At 42.1% G+C, this 26,934-nt stretch overlaps 1 protein-coding gene across 8 annotated transcripts in view; it reads right to left on the minus strand.

The window, feature by feature from the left end:
- The window catches only part of MACF1 (microtubule actin crosslinking factor 1), a 339,529-nt gene that overhangs the window by 201,893 nt on the left and 110,702 nt on the right, over positions 1-26,934 (minus strand). For all 8 annotated transcript variants that reach the window (XM_061184457.1, XM_061184454.1, XM_061184455.1 and 5 more), the window contains exons 2-3: positions 14,649-14,710; positions 2,437-2,526 (exon numbers count right to left, since the gene is read on the minus strand). In XM_061184457.1, the coding sequence (XP_061040440.1) occupies positions 2,437-2,526; positions 14,649-14,710 (152 nt within the window). The remainder of the gene's footprint in view (positions 1-2,436; positions 2,527-14,648; positions 14,711-26,934) is intronic.

A 26,934-nucleotide genomic window follows, 5' to 3' on the forward strand; every position in this document is an offset into this window, starting at 1 on the left:
CCAGAAAGCCATGGGTCTCCAGGTCACAAAGGGACTTGATGCCACCAAACACCATTATTCTTTCTGTGCCAGCTACTCTCAGATAAGCGAAACAATTCCCACTCCAGGATCATCTAACAGTGGCAAGAGGCACAATTAGTTTTAACCACTTTCTTTGGGACCCAAATTCCCAGGTGGACAGGGAAGAAGGCAACTGGTAACTGAGCTACTTGGAGACCTAGAGAACCCCAAACTCTCTGATGGCCCTGCAGTGCCGGCTGGGATGCTGGTGTCCCCAGGAGGACCTACTACATCATCATCATCTTCCTCCTCCTGCTCCTCGCTGTTTGTATGGCGCCAGGAGGGCATGCTCACCAGACGGAGGGTCTTCAGCCCTGCTGGCTCCTTTGGCCACCAACCAAGACAAAGACACGACAGAGTAACAGGAGATTCACAACACATAAATGAAAAGGAAATGAATGCAGGAAAAAAAAGGTGAAAATAAATATGAAAATACCCTCCCACCTCCAGAAAGATGCAAAAACCAAATTAAGACCAGAGCAGATGGTTATATTGAACACTTCTTATGTTGAAACACAGCTTTAATTCTCCACGGCCACCCACCCTCCCTACTTCTGTGAATCAAGTAAAGCAGAGAGGATGATGAGAATAACCATGAAAGACATATTTGGGTGGTTTTCGGTGAAAAGATGATATTTTACGACTATCTCCATAAACACCTGTAGGTTTTCAAAGGTTAGGAAAAGAAACTAGATTGGAGTGGTTTTAACCTGTTTTTTAAGCAACATCACTGAAAAGGATCACTTTTCAATATAAAATCACTACAAGTTCATCAAATATACCAGCCAAATTGCCCAAAATATAACTTTGTGAGCACTGTTAAGTCCAGCACAGTGAAAGTAAAATTCTGATTACTTAGGAGATTTATAAATGAGGGCCAGAGAAGAACTAGAATTCATATGTACTGGCTATGTTAATAAAAGCATCTGTCAATTTTAGGCCATTAAACATTATAAAATTAATTCTATTGTAAGACCAAAACAAAAGTGAAACCAAAACAAAGGCCCCAGGGGAAGGCAAGCTCCAACCCTGGAAGAAGCTATTACTTAGGGAGTGAAATCTAATGTGCCAAATTCTGCCCTTGAAACACAACAAACAATGCCTAAGAATTTACCAAAGGCGGTGAGCACGCTGGCTCCACCAGCTCCTCGAGCTGTGTGCCTCTCCAGAGCACTCCTCCCTCACAGGTGTTTCCTGGCCTTTTCTAAATGAAAAGTATGTTGTCTACAACACTCGAGATAGAGCAGGAGCCGCACAGGATCACAGGCTTCCATTAGGCTCCCATATAGGAAACAATGAGCCCACAGCAAGGTTACGCTGATCCCTCAAACAAAGTGAAGATAAGAACTCATGAGCCAAGAGGTTCAGACAGCCTTTGCCCTCAGATAGGTAAGTGTTTCCACAAGCCACATTTAATACATCTGGGGAGGAAGCAGGCATGTTTAATTATCCAAGGAGCCCAGATGTACTCCGTCTGGGGCTATGCTCAGACATCCAACTTCAGCACTTCTCCAACCCTGCGAAAGACAGTAAATCCCAGAAGGGAGAAAGTGAGGTGATTTGGAAAAAAATGACCCTAAACACCTGGGCTTTTAAATGTAGGTCTTTGTTGAATATAGAAATAGAACAATTCACAGTAGAAGCGAAAATAGGAGGAGTCTATATAGACTAGAAATAAAGCTGTAGCAAGAAAAATACACTTTATTCAAAAATCTTTAGGGGGCTTCCCTGGTGGCGCAGTGGTTGAGAGTCTGCCTGCTAATGCAGGGGATACGGGTTCGCGCCCTGATCTGGGAAGATCCCACATGCCGCGGAGCAAATAGGCCCGTGAGCCACAACTACTGAGCCTGCGCGTCTGGAGCCTGTGCTCCGCAACAACAGAGGCCACGATAGTGAGAGGCCCGCGCACCGCGATGAAGAGTGGCCCCCGCTTGCCGCAACTGGAGAAAGCCCTAGCACAGAAACGAAGACCCAACATAGCAATCAATCAATCAATCAATAAATCTTTAAAAAAAAAAAAAAAAAAAATCTTTAAACGTAAATCTGCTATTCCTGAAACACTAGCATCTATAAATAGATAAAGAACAAGTAAGGAGAAAACATGCAAATATGAAAGGAATAGAACTGATACCTGATTCCATCAAGAAATGAGAATATATGATACATCAGGTTAAATTAAGATGAAATTACACCATTTATAAAGTGTTAAGTCTGAGTTAGAAATAAAGTCCACCAATTACCTCTTCTACTTTTTCCTCCCATGTAACAGAGCACACAGTGAGAGCCACTGCCCTAGCACTCAACAAGGTGGACCCATATGTCATTAATAGGGCCACACCTGTGAGGTCAACTCATTAGGAGAAGAGAGAAGCTCACCAGTTTGATGCCTGAGAGGACCTCCAGCAGAGAGATCAGGTTATGGCCATCCCGCAGATCTTCATAAAGATCATTGATGTGCTTCCGGACCTGTGCATGAGAGTGAAACAGACTGATTTTTATTCTATCTTGAATTATTTTATTATCTACACAAGAATCTCTGGTCCTAGGTAAACACAATTAAAGAATTTGAAACTGGAAACAACAAAAAATTCAGGAATTTTCAGGTTGGAGTACAATACATATGAAATGGTAACACTTAACAGAAGTGTATGTGTGTTTTTTTAAATTGAGGCCAGGGACTTCCCTGGTGGCACAGTGGTTAAGAATCCGCCTGCCAATGCAGGAGACACGGGTTCGAGGTCTGGTCCAGGAAGATCCCACATGCCGCGGAGCAACTAAGCCCGTGCGCCACAACTACTGAGCCTGCGCTCTAGAGCCCGCAAGCCACAACTACTGAGCCTGTGAGCCACAACTACTGAAGCCCACATGCCTAGAGCCCATGCTCCGCAACAAGAGAAGCCACCGCAATGAGAAGCCCACGCACGGCAACGAACAGTAGCCCCCACTCACCACAATTAGAGAAAGCCCACGCGCAGCAACAAAGACACAACGCGGCCAAAAATAAACATAAAATAAATAAGTAAATTTATAATTAATAAATAAATTGAGGCCAGATCCATTACACACTCCAGCCAACCATGAAAAATACTCCAGCAAGTTTGGACTGGGGATGGGGAGTCTTAATCATCCTGAAACATCTCAGGAATTATTATGGACCAAAATGTGATATGACAGCCAATGATGGACACATGAGACCAGTCAGAGTCAGAAAAGCCTTCCAGAGTGCTACAAAGGAAACTAAAATGTTAGCTACCCAGTATTCCATACGGTGTACCTTAATTTAACCCCTTTCTTACCAAATACTTTTTTTTTTTTTTTTTTTAATTTAGTTTTGGCTGAGTTGGGTCTTCGTTGCTCCGCGCGGGCTTTCTCTAGTTGCGGCGAGCGGGGGCTACTCTTCGTTGCAGTGTGGTTTTCTCACTGCAGTGGCTTCTCCTGTTGCAGAGCACGGGCTCTAAGCACACGGACTTCAGTAGTTGTGGCACATGGGCTTCAGCAGTTGTGGCACGCGGGCTTCAGAAGTTGTGGATCGCGGGCTCCAGAGCGCAGGCTCAGTAGTTGTGGCACACGGGCTTAGTTGCTCCGCGGCATGTGGGATCTTCCTGGACCAGGGCTTGAACCCGTGTCCTCTGCATTGGCAGGCGGATTCTTAACCACTGCGCCACCAGGGAAACCCCTTACCAAATACTTCTAATAGTGAACTTGAGAATTACTTTCCTTTTGGGAAAAAACAATTCTAATTTTATAACTGAAACTATGCAAAAACAAATAAATATCACTTTAGGAAAATGCGTGGGTAATGTCAAACATTGTGCTAATGCTTTAGATGTTACCTCATCTATCCCTCATATCCATAAGGTAGGTATTATTATTCTTGTTTTACACATGAGGAAATGAGGCACAAAGAGGTTAAGTAACTTGCCTAAGGTCACAAGTGGAAAAACTGGCCTCAGTTTGGTCTTTCGGATATTAGTCTTTGCCATTACTACAATGCTTTGTAATCAGGCATAATCTCATTCTATTTACTTAATCCAAACAACTGCCCTGTGAAGTTTATTTATTACTCCCATTCTATAACAGAAACTGAGGAAGCTAAGGCTCTGAGAAGTTAGGGTCACATAGCTGTAGGAAGTGCCTAAAGTGACTGATTCATTCCAAGTCTAGTGACAACTTCACTGAGTGATATGCTCAAACACAGAATCAGAAGACAATTGGAAATTACAAGGAAGAAGATTCTTTCCAACATAAATAATTTTCTAGACAATAAGAGAAAGGGTTACTCTCAGAATAGTGGATTTCTGGTCACTGGAGTTTTTCAAGCAGAGACTAGGATATTGGAATTTCTACATTTACGCGGAAGACTGAACTATAAGTCCTTTCCAACTATAATATTCTAGCATTCAAAACAGATTGCAAATCAGAAAAGATAAAGGCTGGAAACATCTCAGTAAACTTCCTAGAAAAGAAAGGACTTGAAGGATTAGAAAATGTTTGATAGAAAGAAAGAGGAGGGGAAAACCACATAAGGCTAGGTATAGGGGTGGAAACATGCAAGACGTGCATGTTTGTACGTGTGTGTGAAGGAATAAGAAGTTGACAGGTAGATAACCCAACTGGAGAAAATGGTTCATGATAAATTGAATAATAGGTTTCAAATATTTAAAAATTAAATCTAGGTTTCAAATATTTAAAGAATATTTCTTCAATTTTTTTGTGCTGACAATATGACACACATTTTAGTTTAATCTGCAATATTAACATTTTCTCCCTCACTTTCTTAAGTTTAGACAATGAATGAAACAATACATTTACCTCAGACTTGTATCACTTGTTGATTTCCATGGTGTAAATACTCTCTTGAAATGACCAATTTCAAGCTATTAATATAATATCACTAAAAGCAATGTTGGGAAGAAATGCACAGTAGCACACCAATATATAGAATTTCCATCAGAGAGATACAACACACATAACTGACCTCAAGAGCACAGATGGTAATAACATAGTAAAGTAACTGAAGTGATGAGCTTTGAATATTTATTACCTTTATTTAAATATAATTTATTTAATTGTAAGTTTACATAATTTAATTTTTAATAATGGCTGTGCTTAGCAAATAGCTCACAAAATTCCTGAAAGTTTAATATTTGGCTCTCACGAGCCCATGACAGTTGACTCCAACACACCAGTGGCTCTAAGATTTCAAGACCCCTCCCTCACGTGGGTCCAAGGGTTCAACCACAGTGCACCACTCAAGAAATTAGCAGGTCATAAGAGTTGGAAAGGAAGTTTGATATGACAAGTTCAATTTGAAGTATGTTGAATTTAAAACAACAGCAAAGGAGCTACAAATGGAAATGTTCTTGAAGCAGCTGAAAATACCAGAATTTAATCTGGGGCAGCTGAGAACTTAAGTTTAGAAGTCATATGCATAGAGGTGCTAGCTAAAGACATGGGAAATGTTGGGCTTCCTGGGTTAGGGCAAAAAAGAAGAGCAGAGTGCTAAGGACTGAGCCTGAGGGAATAGCCAAAATTATAAGGCAGGAGATGGGAAAGCAATCAACAAAGGAGGGGGGTGGGTAGGGGAAAAGGCAGTGAAAGAGGTAGGCAACAAACCAAGAAAGTATAATCAAGGAAGAGATGATCACCAGTATCAAATGCTACAGGACAAGGAGGATGAAGACTAAGAAGGGCTTTCTGAATTTTCCTACAAATATGAGTGTTTTGTGAGAATAATTTTCTAGAGAGTGGTGGAATGGAAATCAGATTTTAAATGAATAGTAGGTTTGAAAAACTCAGAAATTATTAAATACTTGACATTAGGATTAAGAAGAGAAGAAACAGGGACTTCCCTGGTGGTGCAGTGGGTAAGAATCCGCCTGCCAATGCAGGGGACATGGGTTCAAGCCCTGGTCCGGGAAGATCCCACATGCCACGGAGCAACTAAGCCCGTGCACAACAACTACTGAGCCTGTGCTCTGGAGCCCACGAGCCACAACTACTGAGCCCACGTGCAACAACTACTGAAGCCCGCACGCCTAGAGCCCATGCTCCGCAACAAGAGAAGCCACCGCAATGAGAAGCCTGCGCACCGCAACGAAGAGTAGCCCCCGCTCGCCGCAACTAGAGGAAGCCCACGTGCAGCAACAAAGACCCAACGAAGCCAAAAATAAATAAATAAAATAAAATAAATTTATTAAAAAAAAAGAAGAGAAGAAACAATAATGAGGGATTTATTTTTGACAGGTAAGACCTGAACATAGGGTATAAAAATCGGGAGTGGTCATCAAGTAATTATTTAAATAAATTACATAGGGTTGCGGACCAGGTGAGATCGTGTTATCAATAGGATACCAAACACCATGGAGTGCTGAAAAGAAAAAGGAAGTACTTGAAATGTAAAGTTAGTTTTATATCAAGGCCCCAATATCTCCTTCTGAAAATTCCGGTTATGTTTTACACCTGTGAATAGCAAAATTCAACCACCTTACAAGAAATTTAGATGAGACCTAGTTTACTGTTTCTCAGTCTTTGTGTGATTATAATAACTAAGTAACTATGAAAACCAGTAGAGAGATATAGACAAAAGTAATGGCGGAAGGGAGTGTAGTGAGATTTTTTTTTTCTCGGATAATTTTCAACAGAGAACAGTAGTCTGTTTCTGAAGCATATTGGACACAGCTCTGCCTAGAGAAGGATAAAGAACTAAGGGCTTCCCTAGTGGCACAGTGGTTAAGAATCCACCTGCCAATGCAGGGGACACGGGTTCGAGCCCTGGTCCAGGAAGATCCCACATGCCGTGGAGCAACTAAGCCCGTGCACAACTACTGAGCCTGCGCTCTAGAGCCCGCGAGCCACAACTACTGAAGCCCGCACGCCTAGAGCCCGTGCTCCGCAACAAGAGAAGCCACCGCAATGAGAAGCCCGCGCACCGCAACGAAGAGCAGCCCCCACTCGCCACAACTAGAGAAAGCCCACGTGCAGCAACAAAGATCCAACACAGCCAAAAATAAAATAAAAATAAAAATAAATAATAAAAAAATAAGGAACTATGATAATTAAAAAAAAAAAAGAACTAGCTAACACTTACTAGTGCTTTTACATCAAAAAATTTTCAGATGCAGAGGGGGGATTTGGAGGGCTCAATTAACATACCAAGATCATACAGCTTAATGACCAGGCCAATCAAATCCAGGTCTGCCCCCTTCTAAAGTCTTCACCGTTTTTGTACATGCTACATTGCCTCTGAAGTTTTCCACAAATCTCCTAAGAAAAAGTCTGGTGGACTAAGCACCAGAAAAGTATTAGAGGCAGCCAAGTGAAGCCAAGAGTGCTCAGGAATCATCCATATATATGTTTCTTTCCAACAAATAATCATGCTGCTCCGTTAACAAACAAGATGAGTGAAAAACTTCAACTATCCAGGTCCTTGCCTGTTTGTACTCCCTGTGAAAATCACCATCAAAATTAGTTCTTTAGAAATCTCCAAGGAATATGTACAAATGGCTAACAAACTCATGAAAAGATGCTCAATATCATTAGCCATAAGGAAAATGTAAATCAAACTACAGTGAGATACCACTTCACAACCACTAGGATGGCTATAATCAAAAAGACAGATAATAAGTGTTGATGAGGCTATAGAGAAACTGGAACCCTCATACACTCCCAGTGAGAATGTAAAATGATGCAGCTGCTTTGGAAAACAGTCTGACAGTTCCTCAAAAGGCTAAACACAAGTTACCATATGACTCAGTAATTCCACTCCTAGGTATATATCCAAGAGAATTAAAAACATATGTCCAGAAAAAAAACAAAAACAAAACTTGTACATGTATGAATGTTCATAGCAGCATTCATTGTTCACAATAGCCAAAAAGTGAAAATAATCCAAATGCCTAAATATTATGATATGTGAAAGAAGGCACTTACAAAGAACCACATATTGTATGATTCAATTTATATGAGATATCTAGAATCAGCAAATCTATAGAGACAGATAGTAGATTGGTGGTTGCCTAGGGCTGGGGGAGAGGATGGGGGGTTGGTTAGGGATAATGATTAAAGGGTACGGGGTTTCTTTTGGGGGATGAGGAAAATATTCTAAAATTGATTGTGGTGATGGCTGCGAATACAATAAAAGCCATTGAAATGTACACCTTAAATGGGTGAATTACGTGATATGTGAATTAAATCTCAACATAGCTATTTTAAAAAATTAATGTATGGGGCTTCCCTGGTGGTGCAGTGGTTAAGAATCCGCCTACCAATGCAGGAGACACGGGTTCGAGCCCTGGTCCGGGAAGATCCCACATGCCACGGAGCAACTAAGCCCGTGCGCCACAACTACTGAGCCTGTGCTCTAGAGCCCGTGAGCCACAACTACTGAGCCCGTGTGCCACAACTACTGAAGCCCACGCACCTAGAGCCCATGCTCCGCAACAAGAGAAGCCACCATAATGAGAAGCCTGCGCACCTCAACAAAGAGTAGCCCCCGCTTACCACAACTGGAGAAAACCCACGCACAGTAACAATGACCCAACACAGCCAAAAAAAAAAAAAATTAATTAATGACTAAATTTTGAGACCAAGCCAATCCTCCCCAATCACCATGCATTAGTAAGCCAAGGAAAACTCTGCTCTCCCAATTTTTAAAAGATTGGCTTGAAGTTATGAAAAAATAAACAGCTTCCCCCAATTTCTAAGTGGCTTTAGCAAAGGGAATAAATTGCACTTAAGTGCGTGGAATCAGAATCTGAGCCCAAAGGGACTTTAAAGATTACTTAACTCTAATATACTCAGTTTACAGATGAGAAAAGCATTGTCTAGAGAAGTTAAATAACTTTGTAAGACCATTTAGCTGGAAAGTGTCAGATCACTGCCTCTTGACTCTGAGTTCAGGGCTCTTTCCCCTCACAAGGCTTCCATGATGCTTGAAGGGTAGAAACAACATATTAACAACATTATTAAATTATAAGAGCCCCCCCGCAAAAAAAGAACCAAGGATTGTCATGTAGTATTCTTTAACACCTGCAGAAAGCCTGATCTGGAAAAGTTTTGCTCGAAGACTCTTAAAAGAAAACACAAGCGGCTCAACTTCCTTGATCCACATTATGTTGAAGAGCAATATATAGGTCAGAGGGGAAAGTTTTAAAGAGAAGAGTCTGTCATTTACTCTCATCTACACTTATTAAAAGATACAGGGAAAGTAAGAGTGAGCCTGGTAGCTTCAGATGGATTTCTGAATTTACAGATTTCTAAACTGTAAGAGGGAAAATTCCATACTGATTCAAAGGCCAAATTTATCCTCCAGAAAAGCCCAATACTAAAAAACACAGATAACAGTTGTCACAGACTTTTCACTCTGGAGAGAACCGTGCTCGAACGCAGGGAATAAGAGTGGGGGCTGAGAGTCCCTTTTGGAGTAAGTAGAGTGCGATGGGGGAGCAAAGTGTGAGGCTCTTTGCAGATGAGAATCCTATCGCCTCTCTGTTTTGAGAGTTCCTTAAGTTTTAAGGAATCTGACAGTGGTAACAGCCAACCCTGATTAACAAAGATTCTCTGAGGATGAGGAGGATTCTAAAATCCACCAAGGGTATCTTTACTTAATAGGCAGGCACTAATGCTCAGGGACTAGAGAATCCAAGTCCAAATGTAGAACCAAAACCTTCAGTGGGGGTCGAGATGCATTCAGGGTGAAATCAAGCCCTGAAAACTCAGGTCTAGGCAGACATGGTCACAAACCACCACCACACAGTCACAGTTGGGCAACAAAGGCAACACTCCTCTCCTCAGCATCTGACCAGCACGACTCCATCAATCTCTTAAATTACACTCCACTGCCAGTCTCCATCTCATGTGGCCACAGCACAGAGGCTGCACAGGACAGAGTGCCTGCAACCATTAGAGCATTCTCCCGCCCTGTGTTCAGCTAGAGAGCCTCAAACAGGCGGAGAAAAATTGAGAACGTTAGTAAAACTTTGGAGTTAAAAACTTTTGCTGGTTTATCTGGAATTCTTAACTAAAATTCCAGGAAGGCCAGTTGCTTCTAGACTGTATACATGACTAAAGATGGAAAGAACTAGTCCATCTGTTAGATTAAATGCTTTCCTTCCTTTCCACCCACTAACCTCCACAGTCAGTAGAAACTGACCAGAGAAAGCCTTCCTCCTCCTTCTCAGGAGCTCATGCTCTCAGTTCTGTCTCATCGTCTCAGCCTTTCTTGAAGTTCTCTTTGGGATACTTTATCAGCTACCAGAACCCAGAGATATATCAAGGATAATGTAAATAAAATCTCACTTAAAACTCTAGGTTTTTATTTTTGATGGTTCTGGCATATGAGCAGAACTCTTCGATTTGTAGGACTTGTGTTCTAAAATTAGGTTATTTATATATTTCAGATGCTTACATCCTTAAATCTCTTTTATGATTGGACCAACAGTGTTCTCAGCTAATAAAGAGGAATTGATTTGCTTATGCAAGAACAAACTGTTTCCTAAAGAGATATTTGGGAATCCAAGAGATTAGGTCAACTAAATCTAGAACTTGAGGGGCTTGGTTGTTTTGATCTTACATCATTCTACTTGCCAATGGCAACACTAATGTAGTTCATGTGTACTTGCGGAGCAAAGCAAAGGATGCCTGAATTACAAAAAACAGATCTTGATCCCTAATTCTCAGCCCAAAGTTCAAAGAATTCCAACATGGAGCTATGGTTCTGATGAGCAGTGAATCTCCGTGAAATATTCCAAGATGAGAAAATGCCATTGGAACTGTAAGGCTGGGGGCCTGAGAAGAGATGAAAAATTGCCAAGGATTTAAGTAAAGCTCTGGCTGGCCTCCAATTTCTAACAATGCTATGATGTGTTCGTCTAGTTTCTCCCTCCCTGGGCCTCCTGTCATCACACAGCACTGAGGCAGAGGTTCAACAGGCAACATCAGCTACAAGTGAAGAGCAGGGAGCCAGAGCATTTGCATCCAACTACAAAGTTTAGGGGGACAAGCCTGAGGCAGGATAAATTCAGTTCTTCCAATTGTTAAGAGATGAGGTATGAAAGCAGAGCAAGGTGGGGGCATATTTAATAACAGCAAGTAATTCCGGCCAGAAGACTCATGACTGCTCTTTAGCTCCATCCTTCACTAGCTGTATGACCTTGGGAAAGTCACTTCATTCTTCTAATTCTCACTTTCCTCAATTGTTAAAACTGAAAGGATAAAATACCTTTACCTCCTTCAGGGTTACTGTAAGGATCAAGTCAGATTAGAATATGCTTTGTAAGCTAAAAAGACTATTGAGCTATTATTTACTCAAGGTAACAAATCCTTACTGGATACTTCTCATGCTCCGGGTGCAGTAATTGGCTGAGACAGTAGCACAAGTCCTAGCCCTCAAGGAGCAGAGGACACCGATGTGTGAACACACGAGCCCATCTCTTCAAAGTGGTATGGCACAGAGATGGAGCTGCAATTAATTTAGTCCAAGGGATGGAGGTCAGAGCCTCAGGAAGGGGATACTGGACCTGGGCCTTGAAGGGTAAGTGGGTGATGGCCAGGCAGAGGAGGCCAAGACATGCATTCAAGGGAGAGAGAAATGAATAAGCAAAGAGGTATGAAAGTACACAGTGTTTAGGAAGCAGTGAGATGTTTCGTACGGCTACAGCACAGGCTATGCAGGGGACAATGCCTGGTTGGAAACAGGCTGTGAAGGTCTCTGCACCATGACAGAGTTATGTGCCACCAAACTAGAGGCAACTAACTGGTAAATGTTGAAGAAATTAGAGGAAAATTGCAGGTTTTTTTCTCCCTGTCTCTCTCCCTTCCTACTTTGTCCCGACTAAAAAAATAGGACACAACATCAACCTTCAAGTTACAGTCTGGCAGAAAGATGAATGTTGCAGGTGCTATAACAGAAGTACATAACGAATACAGGGAGGGCACAAAGGAAAGGCCAGTCAATTCCAGGTGGGAGAGTCAGGAAAATATCTATTGAGGAGGTGTTAAGTTGGTGTTGTCCAGGCAGAACAGAGTTGGGGAAGGTAATCCACGCAGAGGGAGCCCCATGAGCGAAGATACAGAGTCATAAATAGCATGGCAAACAGTTCAGCAAGAGCTTAAGGTCTGAGGGGAATATGACACTATGAGCCTGGAAAGGTAGGCAGACCAGTGTCAGTACTGCAGAGGTTAAGAGCGCAGGTGCTAGACTTTAGGCTGCCTGAGTTCTAGTATTTTAGTTCTTCTTCTTTCTAGTGGTATGACCTTGAACAGGTTATTTAACCTCTCTGAACCTCATTGATAAAATGGGACTATTAATAGAATCTACAGCATAAGGTCAGTGAAGAATTAAATGAGATGATCCATGTAAAAGACTTAGTACAGAAAGTCTGATTTACAGTAAGCACTCAATAAACTACTACCATTATCATTACATTTGTTCTTATAGAAAACTTTATTAGGAAACTATTATGGCCAAGTCAAGAGATGAAGAGGTCCTGGACTAGAACAGAGGTAATGGGGATGGAGAAGAGAAACCAGATGCAAGCATCTTTCTGAGTTCGAAGTGACTGACTATAGTTGGTGACAGGGAGAGATGATGGGCAGGACTAAATATAGTATGATTCTAGGTTCCTAACTTGGACAGCTAGGTACATGAGTGAAAATACTGAGCAATTTGGGATGTGTTGAATATAGGACATGTCTGGATAACATCCAGATGACCGTGTCAAGTACACTGTGAGATACAGGTCCTGGGCTTAGGAAAGAATGCAGGAAAAGGCACTATCATCACCTCCTTATCTATATCTTGTAGTTAGAAAATCGCCCTCATTTGTAGTTAAACAAGTGGCCCTAATGAGCCATGTTTGATTTATGTAACCATCTCCCCGGCCATAGTTTACTGAACTAAATCGATAGACCACTGACCCATGGAGGAGAAGAAAACCTCAGCTAACCAGATTGCTTGTGTTTGTGTCTTTAGAATCATGTAGCTGCAGGGGTTTACATTACCATTTGAGGGACAGCCACCATGGCTCACACACAAGCAACGGGAGGAATGCAGAGAACTAAATGTAGGAGACACACATAAAGATATAAAAATGAAGAAACACAAGGCCTCATAAAAAGAGAAAGAGAGAGTAACTGCCCAATAAAGTTTAGTCTTCATAAAGCTCAGATGCATCCAGACACCAGACTCTGGAGATCACCCTGTATCCCTTTCTACTTATGATTCCTTGCATTCCACGCAACCGAATGATCCCCGTGGCTAACACAAATGAGACTGCCAAAGAATACAGAGAAGAAAACAAGAAAATGGTTAGGACCCAGGGAACGTCAACATGGAGGACTCAGACAGAGGAAGAGAAGCCAGTGAAAGAGGCATTCATGGAGGGAAGAGGTAACTGAGGAAAAAGCAGTGTCCTAGAAGGCAGCATAAAAGAGAGCTTTAAAGGAGCAGTGAGGGCTTCCCTGGTGGCACAGTGGTTAAGAATCCGCCTGCCAATGCAGGGGACACGGGTTCGAGCCCTGGTCCGGGAAGATCCCACATGCTGCGAAGCAACTAAGCCCGCGCACCACAACTACTGAGCCTGTGCTCTAGAGCCCACGAGCCACAACTACTGAAGCCCGTGCCCTTGGAGCCTGTGCTCTGCAACAAGAGAAGCCACAGCAATGAGAAGCCCGCATACCACAACGAAGAGTAGCCCCCGCTCGCCACAACTAGAGAAAGCCTGCTCACAGCAATGAAGACCCAACGCAGCCAAAAATAAATACATAAATAAATAAAGTAAAATAAAATAAATTTTAAAAAAAACAAAGGGAGCAGTGAGTTAGTCAACACTGTCAAATGCTACAGAGAAATCAAATGAGAAGAAGATAAAACTAGGCTACTAGATACAGCAATTAAGAGGTCACTGGTAATCTTTCCCAGAGCAGTAATTATTATAACTCACAGTTATTTGAGTTGAGTAATTATTGTAACTTAAAAACTTTGTTTTCAAATCTGACTGCCACATTAATCATACTGTTTATCCTTAGGTGAGTATTTAATATGCCTCTGCCTTGGGTTTTCCTCTATTTAAAAATAATAATATAAAAAAAATAATAAGATCTCCCTCCAACCCTACCCATTTTGCTCTGTATTTTAAACTGCATGGGGGTTACACCTGAATATACATATTAAAAAAATTCATTAAACTGATCATTCAAGATTTACATACTTTAAGAGAGAGAGAACAAAATCCCCTCTGCCCCATCCTTCCACAGTAATCAGGTTAAAAAATTTAAAACAAGAAAGGGGCTTACAAAATAGTATGTAAAGTTTGGTGCAAAGTGTTCTTGGAATCCCAGGAATCACCCCACGGTATCCTCACCCTCAGCCTCCTCAGGTAACGGAGGTGTTACTGTCTTCACCAAGAAACTGATCAGTGGAAGTTTCCACGTTATTCGGACTACGTTAGATATTAAAAAAAAAAAAGTCATGTGTAACCCCATCAACTGGAGCACATGGCCAGCAACATGAACTGAGAGAAGGGACTGACAGATCCAGATCAGGAGCAGCCAGAGGGGCCAGGGCGGCATCCATGAAGGGGTCCTACCTTCATCAGGTGCTTGTTGACCCACTTGGTGAACGTCTTCTTCTGCACACGGTCCCGTTCATCTGTGAGGAAACAAGGAGAAGGCACTAGCTTAGCGCTACCCGGCAATACGTTCCCCAAACACTGCCTTGCCCACACCCAGATTCTCCGAGACAGTGGAGACAGTTTCCTCAGGACTATGAGACAGCGTCTTGTTGTTGGGAAGGTTCAGTCTGTCCGAACTTCCTCTTCTGTCCTTACCATGTTGTCACTTTACGCATTAGACAGAATCATGTGCCTCAAGAATCTTGTCATGGCAAAGTCTCCTTCGCATTGTAATTCTCCGGGGAGCACAGTGATTCCCTGCTTCCCCTGCCCCCAGCAAGCTCCAAAAAGCCAAAGCTGTGAAAACCCCCAACAGAAGGGGTGGAGTGCCCTTGGCGTTCGGGACACCTATAGTGCAGGGTTACATCTCACCCTCCACACACCGGTCCTCTTGATCAATGCTCTCCTCCCACCCCCTCCTCCCCAGTACTCCCTCACTCCAGCTTCCTCCCCAGCCTCACCAACCAAACTCTCAGAGCTGCCCACTATGCCCTGCCCCGCACATCTCCTCCCTCCCTCCCTTCTCCCAAGTCTTACAGAGCCCCACTTTTTTTGTAGGCAAATTGTCTTTCATTCTCAATTTTGTTCACCTCTTTAACAGAAACATGACTGTCAATAGTTGACAATGACTGCGCCACAGAGGCCTGATCCTACGGAGAACTCACCTTCTCCCACAACACCACCTCCAGACCACTGATTCATCAGCTCCGTTCCTTTTCTACTTATTTGAAGCCCTTGCCCTCCACTATGCCATCTTGTTCATTCAAATCATCCTTTCTGTCATCGACCATTCCCTGCTGCCTGCCCCCTCCACGTGGCAAATCTACGTTAACTTCTCTTAACAACTTGGTTCACATTTACTATCTCCAAGGGTATCCTATGGCATCATCCTCAAATTACTTCAGCATATGTGTGGACAATGCATGTGAGCCTGCTTGGCTCCACTGACCTTCATCTCCAATTCATAGCCAGCTACCACCATGCCACTTCCTGAGCCTCATTCCTTCTCCAAACATACCTATTTAGCAGTCATCTTTATCAATCTTTCATACCTCCTCATCATTCTCAACCTTCAATCACTCCCTTCTTATTTTACCCTGTTTATTAAGAACACCTAAGATGATCCCAGTCTGTGCTAAGCAACATGGTTAAGCAATTCAAAGCTGCAGTCACTAATACCCCAGGGAGTCTCACCTGCCTAACCTTCTACTAGTATGTTCACTAGGACAATCCCCAAACCTGAATGACTACCATGGCTTGACTCCTCCTCTTCTTCTCCAACTCAGAGAAATTTCAGAAGAAAGTAGCAGCATTATGTAACTCTGGCTCACTAGTAATTCACATAAACTTCAGTTAGGTTTTCTCTCCCTACTGCCAGTTATTCCTTCTTACTGACTCCCAAGTAAAAGCCACACAGGTACCGTTCCAAACAATGCTAAGGCTTTCTCTCCACTTCCAGGTGGATGCACTATCTTCTTACTTTTCTGAATCTATAGCCATCCAGTAAGTGCTGCTTCATCTGTCTCTAACCTTACCTCTACCTCTTCCTTTCCTGCTTCATTTGCAAGGAACAGTGATCTCTTCCTATTACAGACCACAGAACATAGGAATTAGAATGGATCTAGTCTAATTCCCTGCTGATTCACAAATCCCCTCAACAACAAAGAATCATATGTTCAGAGTTGAAAGGTCTGTCCAAATCTTGCATACATCTACAATATTATTGACTCTTAAAACTTAAGATAATAGAGAATTCACTACCTCATAAAGCAACACATACTAATTTAATAGTTCCATAACATGTCATAATCTGCATCCTTCTAAATTCTACCTATTGGCGCTCACTTGGAACTGTTGGGATTTTTTTTTTAAGTCTTATCTAATTTTCACTTCATAGAGTCCTGGAAGTATTTGAAGCCAGAATTTTTATTAGATTTGACCACTGTCATTCCAACATATTTTGATCTTTCAATCTTCTTTAGATGCTGATTCAGTTATCTGACCTCTTCATCATCCTTTCCAAGCCTGTATCATCTGCAGACTGAATCAGAATCAGCTTGCAGCTACAATCTCATCTAAATCACTGACATTTGTTTTCTCTTCATGGCAAGCTACTTTCTTCCTCTCCACCTCTCCAAATGCTATTTATTCTTTAAAATTCAGCTCATTCATTCACTCATTTATTCTTTGAATAAGTCCTTATTAAGGAGCTAGCTGCTTGGAATACCCTGTGTTACACCAAGTCCCTACCTTTAAAAGAGTCTAGCAGAAAGGAGACAGTCTAGCAGAAAGGAGAAATAACTTCAATGCAGCTTGACAAGTGCTGCTAACAGAGGTAGGCACAGAGCGCTCAAGAACGTAAGAGAAATGGCTAAGCCTGTCTGAGTAGAGGAGGGACCCATGGGAGGTTAGTGAACGTTTCCAGGTGGGTGACTAACTAAACCTTAAAAGATGAGTACCAGTTAGCCAGAAAGAGAAGGGGACAAAGCTACTACATGAAGTTCTACCTAGTGCAAAGTCACGGAGATAAGAAGGAGCTCATGTTCAGACAACTGCACAGAATTAAGGATGGTTGAAAGACAGGACATGTAATAGGTAGTGGTGACACTTAAAACTGGATAGAATGGCATGGGTCAAATCACGGCCTTTCATGACAAGCTAAGGAGTCCAAACTTTATCACCAAGAAACTGGTAAGGGGAAGGTAAGGGAAAGTATTGAAAGATTTTAAATAGAAGAATGACACGGTGAGATTTGTGTTTGAGAAAAATTACTCTGGCAGCCTTTCCTGACAATTCCATTTCTCAATAGTCTCTTTGTTCTCCAAATTTTTATGGTACTTACTATGCTAATCACTCAATCCATACTAAATAATTATATAAATTCTGATCTTTTAATACGCTCATTCTTACTCATCAATGAGATCATTAACTCCTTGAGGAAAGAGATCATGCTTTACTTTTCTGCATGTCCCATAGCTTCTAACATCTAAAGCTCTACATTATAAGACTAAAATAAATCCTTCCCCTTACCTGAACTGAAAGTCAGCTTTTTAGCTACTGGAAGCATGACTGATGAGAAAACATCTGGTTTCCCTAGTGCATTATCCCCATGGGAGGGCTTGGTAGGTTAACAGAATAACTATGGGTAGAAAATAAAGAAGACTCAATTGTGTTAATCGCATCTTCAGGTCTAAAAGAACTGAGGCAGTGGACTAAAAAGAAATCACATGAATTCCGCCTCTTTAAAATATTGGCTAGTTTAAACGGAAATCTGTTAACTTTTTCTTTTCCATCTATGTATTGTTTAACCTATTATAGCAAACCCATATTACTTTTATAATAAAAGAAATTCTATAAAGAAAACCTGTGTCTTCAGAGTGAGAACTTTGTAAAATTAGAAACAGACTATTCTTGGTTATAAGGGTAATAAATAGAGCAAAGCAGAGTGGACCTGGCATTGGTGAAAATGTGGTGGGCAGAACTTTTAGTTAGCTTTAATACTGTTTTTCCATTATGTTTGCATGTCCCAGCAAACAGGTGATACTTACTGGTGTATCTGAGTTTTTACATATTGGACTAGACGGTTTTTTTTTTTTTGGCTGCACCACGCAGCTTGTGGGATCTTATTTCCCCTACCAGGGATCGAACCCGGGCTCCAGCAGTGCAAGCCCCGAGCCCTAACCACTGGACCACCAGGGAATTCCCTGGACTGGACTCTTATAGGTAATAAATAAACATTCTTGATTGGCCAATATATGATTAGAAGACTGGCTAAAGAAACACACAGAATGAAATCAAAACCAAGTCACTTGTAAGAGTTCAGTCCACTGCCTCATTTCTTTTAGACCTGAAGATGCGATTAACACGATTGAGTCTTTTAAATTTTACTACCCATAGTTATGCTGTTCACCTACCGAGCCCTCCCTTGGGGATAATGCACTAGGGAAACCGGATGGCCTCATATCAGTCATGCTTCGAATAGCTAAAAAACTGACTTTCAATTCAGAGGGAAGAGGTCCAAGTACTAATTCTGAATGTAATTACTAAAAGCAGCATGATTACAAGTCCTTCCCAAGAGCAGCTAGCCTGCTTAGAGCCAAGCTGTAAGTTCCTCAGGAAAGGGTTTTATAGAACAACCTTGCCCCAAAGCCGGAGGATCCTTTTTTAGGATCCTTTGTTGCAGACCAATCAATTACATGAACGTTCTCTCCTGACTTAAGCATCAGGATAAGAGGATACTGCAGTGCCTGGAGTTTAAGATCTTAATATCAGCAAGGAAATTCATTAGGGAAGCCAAAGAGCAACTTTATTACAGAGACCTTCAGAACACTCCAAACAGCTCAGACTTCGAAAGTTTTTAATAAGTTTTAGGTTTGATTCCCTATACATAAATTCTTCATTTAATTCCAGGCCCAGTGAAGATCTTTCTACCTAACACTGGAGATAGAATTTTAAGAAGGTACCCTTATGTAAGAAGAAGACAGTCAATCACAGGAAAGGTGATATTCTTTTAGATGCTTCTTGTAAGCTCAGCCCCACCAAAGGCTATGAACTGACCACGAAGAACCCAACAGGCCACTGCGAAATTCTTAGATTGAACATATTGAGGCACCAATTAATCACGTGAGGGTTGCTTAATTAGAGGGATTTACTACTTGCTTCCAACTTTATTAAGACCACTACAGGACACCGAGCTACCAATACCTACCCTAATTTTCTTGTAGTTTCATTGGTAGAGATGTCCCTCCTTGTTACCTAGGCAAGTCCTTCCCTCTGAAATCTGGATCCTATATCTTTCCTTCTCCTTGAGAATTTAATCCAACCATCATCCCCTAGCTTGCATATCTTTAACGACTCCTCTCCTTTCCCCTCGGCTCTGGAACAGTGCGATGACAGTGTTCACTGTCTCTACTTCTGCACCTCCTGCTCCGCCATGTGACCTGGCTTCCAGCCCCACCAATTCACTGAAACTGCCGTCCCCACAGTCACCTAACTGCCAACCCAGAAGACACTGGTGACCATTCCTTTACCTTTTAAACCCACTCTCCCTCTTTTTTTTTTTTTTTTAATTATATTTATTATTTATTTATTATTTATTTTTGGCTGTGTTGGGTCTTCGCTTCTGTGCGAGGGCTTTCTCTAGTTGCAGCAAGCGGGGGCCACTCTTCATCGCGGTGCGCGGGCCTCTCACTGTCGCGGCCTCTCTTGTTGCGGAGCACAGGCTCCAGACGCGCAGGCTCAGTAGTTGTGGCTCACGGGCCTAGTTGCTCCGCGGCATGTGGGATCTTCCCAGACCAGGGCTCGAACCCGTGTCCCCTGCATTAGCAGGCAGATTCTCAACCACTGCGCCACCAGGGAAGCCCCCACTCTCCCTCTTGATTCTGAGACTTCATTCTACCCTGGTTTCCCTCCTTCCCCTTTAACTGTTCCCTCTCTTCTGTTCACCCCTTAAATGTTTACTCATTCTTAGCCCTCTTTCCTTTTTATTCTGTATTACAGCTTCTTAAGATATCCATGGGCCTAAGGGTCCATAAATGGATTTGCGGGGTTGGGGGGGGAGTCATAAACCACCTAAAATCGCATGCAAAATTTTTGGTGTTATGTACACTATGGCATGGAGAAAAAAAAAAACCTATAGATTTCAAAAAAAAGTAAATAATACCTGTTCTCTACATTCTCCCAGAATGATTTAATCTACTTCCACAGTTTCAACTGTAACCTGTACACTGACAATTCCCAATCCGTATCTTCAGCTCAGGCCTTTATCCTAAACACCACTCTCATATGTCCAACTGACTCCTAAAAATTTCATGCTCGTTTCAAGCTCAACTTGTCTAAAAATGAACTCTTCTTGTCTCCCTCTCTGCTTCTAATAGGTTTCCCTGCTATAATCTATCTGTTATGGCCTGAATGTCTGTGTCCTCCTGAAATTCATATGTTGAAATCTTATCCCCAATGTGACAGAAGTAGGAGTTGAAGCCTTTGGGAGGTGATTAGGTCATGAGGGTGGAGCTCTCATAAATGGAATTAGTGTCCTTACAAAAGGGACCCCAGAGAGCTCTCTCATTCCCGCTCCACCATGTGAGGGTGCAGCAAGAAGACGGCTAGCCGTCTATGAACCAGGAAGAGGCCCTCACGAGACACCAAACCTGTAGGTGCCTTGACCATGGACTTCCCCACCTTCAGAAGTGAGAGAAATCAGTGTCTGTTGTTTAAGCCACTGAGTCTATGGTTTTGTTACAGCAGCCCAAAATGACTAAGACACCACCCTCCTCAGTGCCGCCGGCACTGTGGACAATGCTGCCCACACTAAAATCCTTCAGTGAATCCTTATCCTAATAATATTAACAGATAACATTTATCGAGTCTCTACTTATATGCCAAGTACCTTACATATATTGTTTCCAATGCTCAACAACGCTGAGAGGCATTATTTTACAGGAAAGATAAAGCCCACAGAGGCTAAGTAACTTGCCGGAGATCACAAGGTAAGTCTGAATCCAGCTCTGCTGGATTCTAAAGCCTGATGCCTGCATTCAGGATAACATTTAAACTTTTTAGCTTGGGATCTAAGGCCCCATATGATGTGGCCACTCTTCGCTCTCCACCCTTTCATAAAAACTCTAACTTCCAGCCTTGCCAAATGTACAGTTTTGCCCAAATGAGGCATGTGCTCTCACCCTTCCATGCTTTGCATTTACTGTTCTCTCTGCATGGAAGATAGCTCCCCCATTTCCTTGACTACTCATTCTTCAGCATTCAACTCAGCTGTCACCTCCTCCGTCCCTTATATACACTAGTTGAGTGATCTCCCTCTTGTGCCTATTTCAAGGTATCACAGTTTGCTTGTCCATCTGTCCTACTCGGAGCATTTTGAGGATAGGCCTGGGGTCGGAATGAAAGCCTGCATTTGAGGCACACAGTTCTGTGTTCTATTCCAACATAGCCCAACACAGCATCATGAATCATTAAAAAAGCAAAGAGAGAAGAGCCTCTGCTTGTTTCCCTGAGAGCCACAGAAAAATTACAAGTGGTTCAAGAAGCCCAAGAAGCACCAACCACCTGAAAATCTAAAAATGAGATACCTGGGACTTGCCTGGTGGTCCAGTGGTAAAGAATCCGCCTTACAACGCAGGGGATGTGGGTTCAATCCCTGGTCAGGGAACTAAGATCCCATATGCCGCGGGGCAACTAAGCCTGCGCACTGCAACTACTGAGCTCGCGTGCCTCAACTAGAGCCCGCGTGCCGCAAACTACAGAGCCCACGCGCCCTGGAGCCTGCACGCCTGAACCAGAGAAGAGAAAAACCCACACGCCACAACTAGAGAGAAGCCTGCTCACCACAATGAAGAGCCCACACGCCACAACTAAGACCCGACACAGCCAAAAATAAATAAAATAAATAAATAAATAAATAAATAAATCTTTTAAATAAATAAATAATGAGATACCTGAGCTGACAAAAAGGGAAATAAATACATAGAAAGTTGGAATTGGCCTGTTCCTTGACCACATGAGGTCAATCTAGTGGCAGAGACCAATATGTAAATAAATAATTAACAATAACACCAAGCAAATAGCACACCAGATACAAGCGGCACAAAATCATGCTGATAAACAAAGCTGATTAATTCTGACAGACGGATAGGAGAAGAGTTCATGAAAGATGTGGTATTTGAAGTAAACCTTGGGTGACAAGTATGATTTTGGCAGCCCAAAGAGAGGTTAAGGAATTCCACAGTGAAGAATAAGCACAAGCAGTGACTTGGTGATATGTGAGTACACAGGATACATTGGAAGGAATGGTGTGGCTACACAAAGCATACAGTTAGCCATGTAATGAGAAGGGAAGCTAACAAGGTCACCTGAGACCACATCACTCCAGAAAGCAGAAATGAGGAGCATCTACTTAATTCAGTAGATAAAAGGATACCACTGAAATTTTCTGAACCAGAGGGTGTTTTGGAAAGCTTAATCTGGCATTGGACGGAAGGCCAGACTGCAGCAGAGACACACTAAGAGGTAGAAGCAATTAGAGGCCTACTGTGTGTGACAGACCAAGAAAGAAATCTAAGAGTATGAATAGGGCAGGGGCAGCCAGATCCCCACTCCAATGTAGAGGAAGAAACAATAGCCCTTAACTACTGACTAGATGTTAAGGAAAGGGAGAGTTCAAGATAATTCTAAAGTTTCCAGTCACAGGGACTTCCCTGGTGGTGCAGTGGTTAAGAATCCGCCTGCCAATGCAAGGGACACGGGTTCGATCCCTGGTCCGGGAAGATCCCACATGCTGCGGAGCAACTAAGCCCGTGCACTACAACTACTGAGCCTGTGTCTAGAGCCGGCGAGCCACAGCTACTGAGCCCACGTGCCACAACTACTGGAGCCCGCGCGCCCTAGAGCCCGCGAGCCACAGCTACTGAGCCCACGTGCCACAACTACTGGAACCCGTGTGCCCTAGAGCCTGTGCTCCGCAACAAGAGAACCCACCGCAACGAGAAGCCCGCGCACCACAATGAAGAGTAGACTCCGCTCGCCGCAACTAGAGAAAGCCCACTCACAGCAACGAAGACCCAGTGCAGCCACACACACACACACACACACACAAAAAGTTTCCAGTCACAGCAACTGGGAGGAGTGGTACCTGGAGATAAGTAAAACAGGTGGCACAGACTGGGTGAGGATAGGTTGGGTAAAGTAGAAGAAACATAATGAGATGTCAGCAGGCCCTTCCTGCAGACAGTTGGAACCTTAGGTCTAGAGTTCAGAAGAGCAGGCAGAATTGAGGATACAGATTTGATGCTAACAGTTGATAGCTGAGGCCGTGGCAGGTAGTACAGCCAGCCTATTTCAACAAGTCTTTCTAAATCACCACTTTGCTCGTATTACCCCTCTATTCAAAATCCTTTAGTGGCTCTCAGATGACCAGAGGCTCAAGCCCAAGTCCTTTGTTTCTACTGTCCACTACAACCCTCTGAAATTCAATTCCAGTTTTTATTCACCATGTGTTAGGTGGCTGGAAGAGATAAAGATAAGACATGGTCCCTAACCTGAAGAAATTTACAATCTATCTACTCTTCCAACTTTATCTTTAGACTCTCCCCTGCATGACTCAACTGCAACCATTCTGACCTTAGTTTCCAAACATACCTTGCACATTCTTGCCTTTGTTCACCTATTTCTGCCTACTGAAATATCTACCCTCCTCTTCTTGTTTTATCTAATTTAGAGCCTCCTTACAAGGTCCAGCTGAAGTCCACTTCTTCCTTTACACCTTTCTGGCTATCCCAGCCATCTCTGGATGCCTGTGTTTATTTAATTTACTTGGCACTGACGTATAAAATCTATTGCTAGATATCTTTACATGTAAATCCCATTTCTCTATCTGAACTTTAGTTCTTTGGAGTCAAGAACCATGTTTTAAATTTCGTTAAATATCCAACATTTAGGGGCTTCCCTGGTGGCACAGTGGTTGAGAATCTGCCTGCCAATGCAGGGGACACGGGTTCAAGCCCTGGTCTGGGAAGATCCCACATGCCGCGGAGCAACTAGGCCCGTGAGCCACAACTACTGAGCCTGCGCGTCTGGAGCCTGTGCTCCGCAACAAGAGAGGCCGCGACAGTGAGAGGCCCGCGCACCGCGATGAAGAGTGGCCCCCGCTCGCCGCAACTAGAGAAAGCCCTCGCACAGAAACGAAGACCCAACACAGCCAAAAATAAATAAATTAATTAATTAATTTTAAAATATATATATATCTCCAACATTTAGGACAATAGTAAGCACTCAGGAATGCTCATTTATTTAATCATATATACTATGTGAGAGCCCACTGTGTGCCAAGGTTATATCTATATGGATACTTTATGATGGTATTTTCAAAGTCAGACTAAAAAATATTCTCACATGATAATTAAAAGACTGCTTTTCAGCGGAGAGCAGGGATCTCCATTCAGACGTCCCTTCCACAGTTACAGCTTTTCGAAATTCTTCTTGCCACATCTAGACCCAGGAGACTTCACACCACTTAATGTGAGCTCAAAGAAAATGGTCTGAAATGGAGATCAAGTGATTAAAATGTTTACCAATAATATACAATGGCACCAGTATTATAAATGATTCCTTTCCTTAGAAGTATATAAGTCAACTTTGGGAGATAAGAATGACCTCGATATTTACTGTGTTTACTCCGTGTCAGGCACTGTGCAAGGCCTGTCTCATTTAGTATTGATATTTGACTTAATCTTCACAATTCTATCAAGTACACATTATTTATCTTCATTTCATAGTTCAAATTGAGGCTCAGAAATGCTAATTAATAATTTGCCCAATGTCACATGGCTACTAAGTAGTAGAATTGAGATTCAAATCCAAGTCTGTCATGGACTTTTAACCACCACACTCTCCTGCCACTGTGAAATTATTAGAAGGCAACACAATATAGTCCTATATAATGAAGGGAAGAGGAGAGGTGCAAACTACAACTATAATAGGGATTCATGAAAGGTATCTGTCACCAAGAGCGGGTGAAGACTCAGAACGTCTCAATGAGGATTGAGACGTGGGAATTTAGGGAAGTGATAACTAGGGACTTCAGGGCAAAATTAAAATTTTATGTTATTTCTTAAGAAAATCTGAACTTTGTTACCAGTAATTCTTTGCCCTACTGGGAATCAGAGAGTACAAGGCAGAAGTTACATAAAGAAATAAGCCAGGAGTAAGCCTGGTGGCAAAAGAAAGAGCCACAGAGACAGAACGAGAGGCTTATACGGAGAAGGGAAGAGGGAGAAAAACACAATAGCTTCTAGAGTATTTAATGGAGTATCACATTCAGAAAAAATAAAATACTTCACAGATACAAAGAGATATAGGGGTTAACAATCCTCAAAAAAATCATCTTAAAGATGAAGAAATCGAAGCCCAGATTTAAGAATTTAGATAAGGTTACAGAGGGGCAGAATCAGGGCTATAACTTGGATTTCCTAGCCTCTACTCTGTGGCTTACCTTATAGGATACTCATCTCCCCTCTGTGAGCCTGAGTTTCATTTATAAAGTGTGGAGTCTGGACTAGGTCAATGGTTTCCAAATACCAACTGTGAATCAACAATATCAAAATCAGCAGAGGAGCTTGCACTGAGCTAAGCTCTTTAATATCATATACTCCTCATAATGACTGTATGAATTAGGACCTATTTCAATCTCTCTCTCTCTCTCTCTCTCTCTATATATATATATATATATACATATATATATATGTGTGTGTGTGTCTGTGTGTATATATATATATATGTATCTCCAGGGGATTAAACAGAGTAGGATGAGCTAGGAGAATGATGTTTTGCCCTGAAAATTTCAAAAAAGATTCTAGAATTCTTTATACTTTTCTGTTGATTACAGAAAAAGGGCCCTTTTATCTCTAAGCATTTTCAGATGCAGAAGAGTCTTTCCTCTAGATCTCAGGGAAGAAATCTCAATGATACCGGAAAGATAAAAAGCTAGACTCCATGGCAGTAACTGACTAAAACTGCTACTCCTTGTGCCCAAACATTATTATAGTACCAACTCTGTTTCTCAGAAAGCACTTAAAAATTTGGCAGTACTAGTCTAGCAGTCAGGAGACAGGATTGGAACCCTGGCTCTGCTACTCCCCTTCTGAGATTTCTTCTGAGGTCTCTTCTTGATCAAACAACCAGCAATCTCAATTTTAGTGAAAATCTGCCTGTTTGGGTCACAATTTTGTTCTGCTTTACAGACTAAGAATACAAAACCAAAAGATATTAGTACTAGTATCAATCCAGTAATTCCTAAACTTAGATTTCACAAACGAGTAAATATTCCAAAATAAATTAGAAAACCTAATATCAAGTTGTCAACTTTTTATTTTGCTAAGTAAAGATATCTAAAACCAAACTACCATCTCACAACAATTCTTTCATAAAATAATGGACATTTTAACATCAAAAAAGTAGAAAGGGCACTTTCAGAATAAAGGACAGTTCTTTAAATAAGTTTATCTTTATGAAAGGCACACTACATTTTCCTTATCTTTTCCATTTTGCCGGAAATTGATGACGATACCTCCAGCATCAGTCTGTACACCCTCCAGTTTGGAAGCCAAGGAAACCTATGGCCAAAAAAGGCTAGGCTACTTGCTCAAGGTCACTGAACATTATCTAAATGAACTCCTCTCCTTTATCAAGAGAG

This window comes from Eubalaena glacialis, chromosome 3 (assembly GCF_028564815.1).
Source record: "Eubalaena glacialis isolate mEubGla1 chromosome 3, mEubGla1.1.hap2.+ XY, whole genome shotgun sequence".
Lineage (NCBI taxonomy): Eukaryota > Metazoa > Chordata > Mammalia > Artiodactyla > Balaenidae > Eubalaena > Eubalaena glacialis.